Source organism: Lentinus tigrinus (assembly GCF_003813185.1).
Source record: "Lentinus tigrinus ALCF2SS1-7 unplaced genomic scaffold L226scaffold_158, whole genome shotgun sequence".
NCBI classification, from domain to species: Eukaryota; Fungi; Basidiomycota; class Agaricomycetes; order Polyporales; family Polyporaceae; genus Lentinus; species Lentinus tigrinus.
The window spans coordinates 1-2,460 of NW_027138067.1; the positions used below are offsets into that span (position 1 = coordinate 1).

General features: G+C 53.5%; 1 protein-coding gene across 1 annotated transcript; it reads right to left on the reverse strand.

The window, feature by feature from the left end:
* Positions 1–5: 5 nt before the first annotated feature.
* L226DRAFT_527747 (uncharacterized protein) lies at positions 6–1,739 on the reverse strand (the record flags this gene model as incomplete). Its single annotated transcript, XM_067679168.1, has 8 exons — positions 6–117; positions 172–422; positions 474–687; positions 741–889; positions 952–1,071; positions 1,128–1,261; positions 1,314–1,569; positions 1,626–1,739. 8 exons carry the CDS (start codon positions 1,737–1,739, stop codon positions 6–8), a joined length of 1,350 nt encoding a protein of 449 aa, XP_067528196.1.
* Positions 1,740–2,460: the final 721 nt, after the last annotated feature.

Consider the following 2,460-nt stretch of genomic DNA (forward strand, 5'->3'; position numbering starts at 1 on the left):
TGTGTCTACTCGGTTGTGCCGGTTCCCCGTCGACAAATGCGCCAGTAAAGATGATTAGAAGCCTCATCTATCCATTCCAACATGGCGTGCCGGCGAATGTACACAGCAACCAGGTTCCTACACAATGCCGTTGTTAGTGCATGGTTATGGCGCAGGGATGAACATAAGTACGCAATGTGTTTTGGATGATACAAGCGGTCACGCTTGAGGAACGGAACCCATTGGACCAGCAATGTGAGAGCATTGCTGGAGTCGTTGAAGTGAGTGGTCTCTTCATTGTAGATGCGAAAGAGATAGGCCAGTTGCGGTTGGCAGAGCTCCTCAATCTCCTCAAATCCACGGTCCCAGTAGGAGACAGGGCATTCATCATACCGTTCGCTGAAGAGCATCGGCAAGACCGCTTCAAGGTACTTGACGCGCCACTAAACGAAGATGTGTGCATGATCGTGTGTGGGTGAACTGCAATAACGTACCTTTCGAGCGCCATGATGAAGTGCGGCGCTTACGCTGTGGCATAGCCTTGCAGTAGCATCACGCGCGTGAGCTTTTTGTTCCTCTGAGTGACTCCAACGCGACACCCGGACGGGTCGCTTGGTAGAAAGGACCAATGGCTCTTGATCGGTGATATGGGATGCCGGAGCGATGTGACGGTGGACGGTACCACGCACAAGGACGAAGTCTGACAGTCTGCAAAAGAGCTCAACATATGTGAAAAGGTACGCGTAGGAGAGCCAACGCACTTGATGTGGTTAATGTTGAAAACAATCTCTTTGTGGGATAGTGCAGGTTCATAGACGACGGTGAGGGGTATGTTGGCAGGCCCAATGAGTTTGACAATAGCCTGGCCGTGCAGCAGCTCCAGACCACAGACCTCGCCGAACACTGCCACCTGAAATCGTGTAGGGCATGGGTCTCGCGCAACAATGGAATGTGAAGAACGAAAGAGCTGACCTCGTGGACAGCGCAGCATGACATGAGCCACTTATACCGACCACCACTGAGGCGAGCGACAGGTTTCAGGTCAAGAATGAAGTCTTTTGCACAGAGCGGCAACGGTGTTATGGTCGAAGTCTACGAAGGCAAAATGGGAACGTGAGACAGTCAAACATAGCTGGAATAGGTCATACAACATGAATGTCGAGACGTCCAATCAACGGCTCCAAGTCCACAAGAAGCTGGTCCAAGTTTATGCTCTCTAGCTCAGCTAAGAATGATTCGGCGGGATCAGCATCGGGGCCAAGTGCATCCATCACGGTGAGTTCTGTGGACCATGGGATTCAACTGTGAGGGGACGCGCTATTGAACAACAGTACCTTTCAGCTGTGATCCAGTGAGCAACGGAATGGGGGGGTCATCATCTAGGCCACCCTCGAAGTCCAATGTGAGCAAAGGTTTTTCACGGGTCCTCGGAGTAGAGGGAAAGCTGCGGGGGCCCGGGGGTGGCGAATGGCCTGAGCCTGGGGTGACATGGGCCGCCTCGGGCACAGGAATGTCTATGGCATTATCTAGTGCATGGCCATCAATCTGTGTCACAGAGGCCCATAGGACATCTTCATCATTCGCCACTGGCTAGGATACGGTCTGAATGAGCGCGGCACGCCAGGCGTTGCAGGATGCATACGTACAGAGACCACACGGGGAGGTCCTTCATCAAGAGCGGCCAGGGTGGCGGGGCCGAACGACTGGCAGGCGGACCATAACTGGTCGTCTTCATCGACCTCCATCTTCAGAGGGGGCATGTTGGCTACGTGAGTGTATCACACACGGGCTGATCTAGGGCTTATTAGTGGGTGGCCATGAGGAACACATGAGGCTGCCTCGAGGCCGCGATGAAATCTGATAACATCGGAAGCCTGCACGTTGCCGGCACATGGCTGTGATAGCTTGCAGGAGGCGCACTTGAGTCGAACAGATCGAGCGAGGGCCGTGAACGCTCATTGAGATACTGTACATATGAATGCCAGGTGCACTGTGAGCAGGTGACTACGTGATTAACTTTGGCAACACACGGGATCGAAGTGCGTGCCCACTAGGCTAATTGTGCGAATGACCGGCGTGTGCTGCGAGATGGTCTAGGGGTGACAATGAATGCCACCAGAAGTGGGACCGATGCCACCTATGGCAAACGGTTGGTGAGTCCTTAGAACTGAGATGTAAGCTGTGCTGCGGCATGCTCCAGCACATCCTATAGCATTGTGCTCTTGTTGCTGCGGCAGGTAGCGGAAGGTGCTGGAGCGGCCAGAACAGTATCAAGCCCACACGGCCTGCCAAACCCTGTCGAACACCCCTGCACTGCGTGCAACAGAATACAGGATACGTTGAAGCAACTGATTCATTGTTCACCGACCATCAGTCATACCCCATCTATTAATCCCACCCCTTGTGCAATCCGGCTTACAACACGCACACGTTGTGGAACCCCCAACTACAATCTGCCCCTTGTATTGCAATAGGATACAC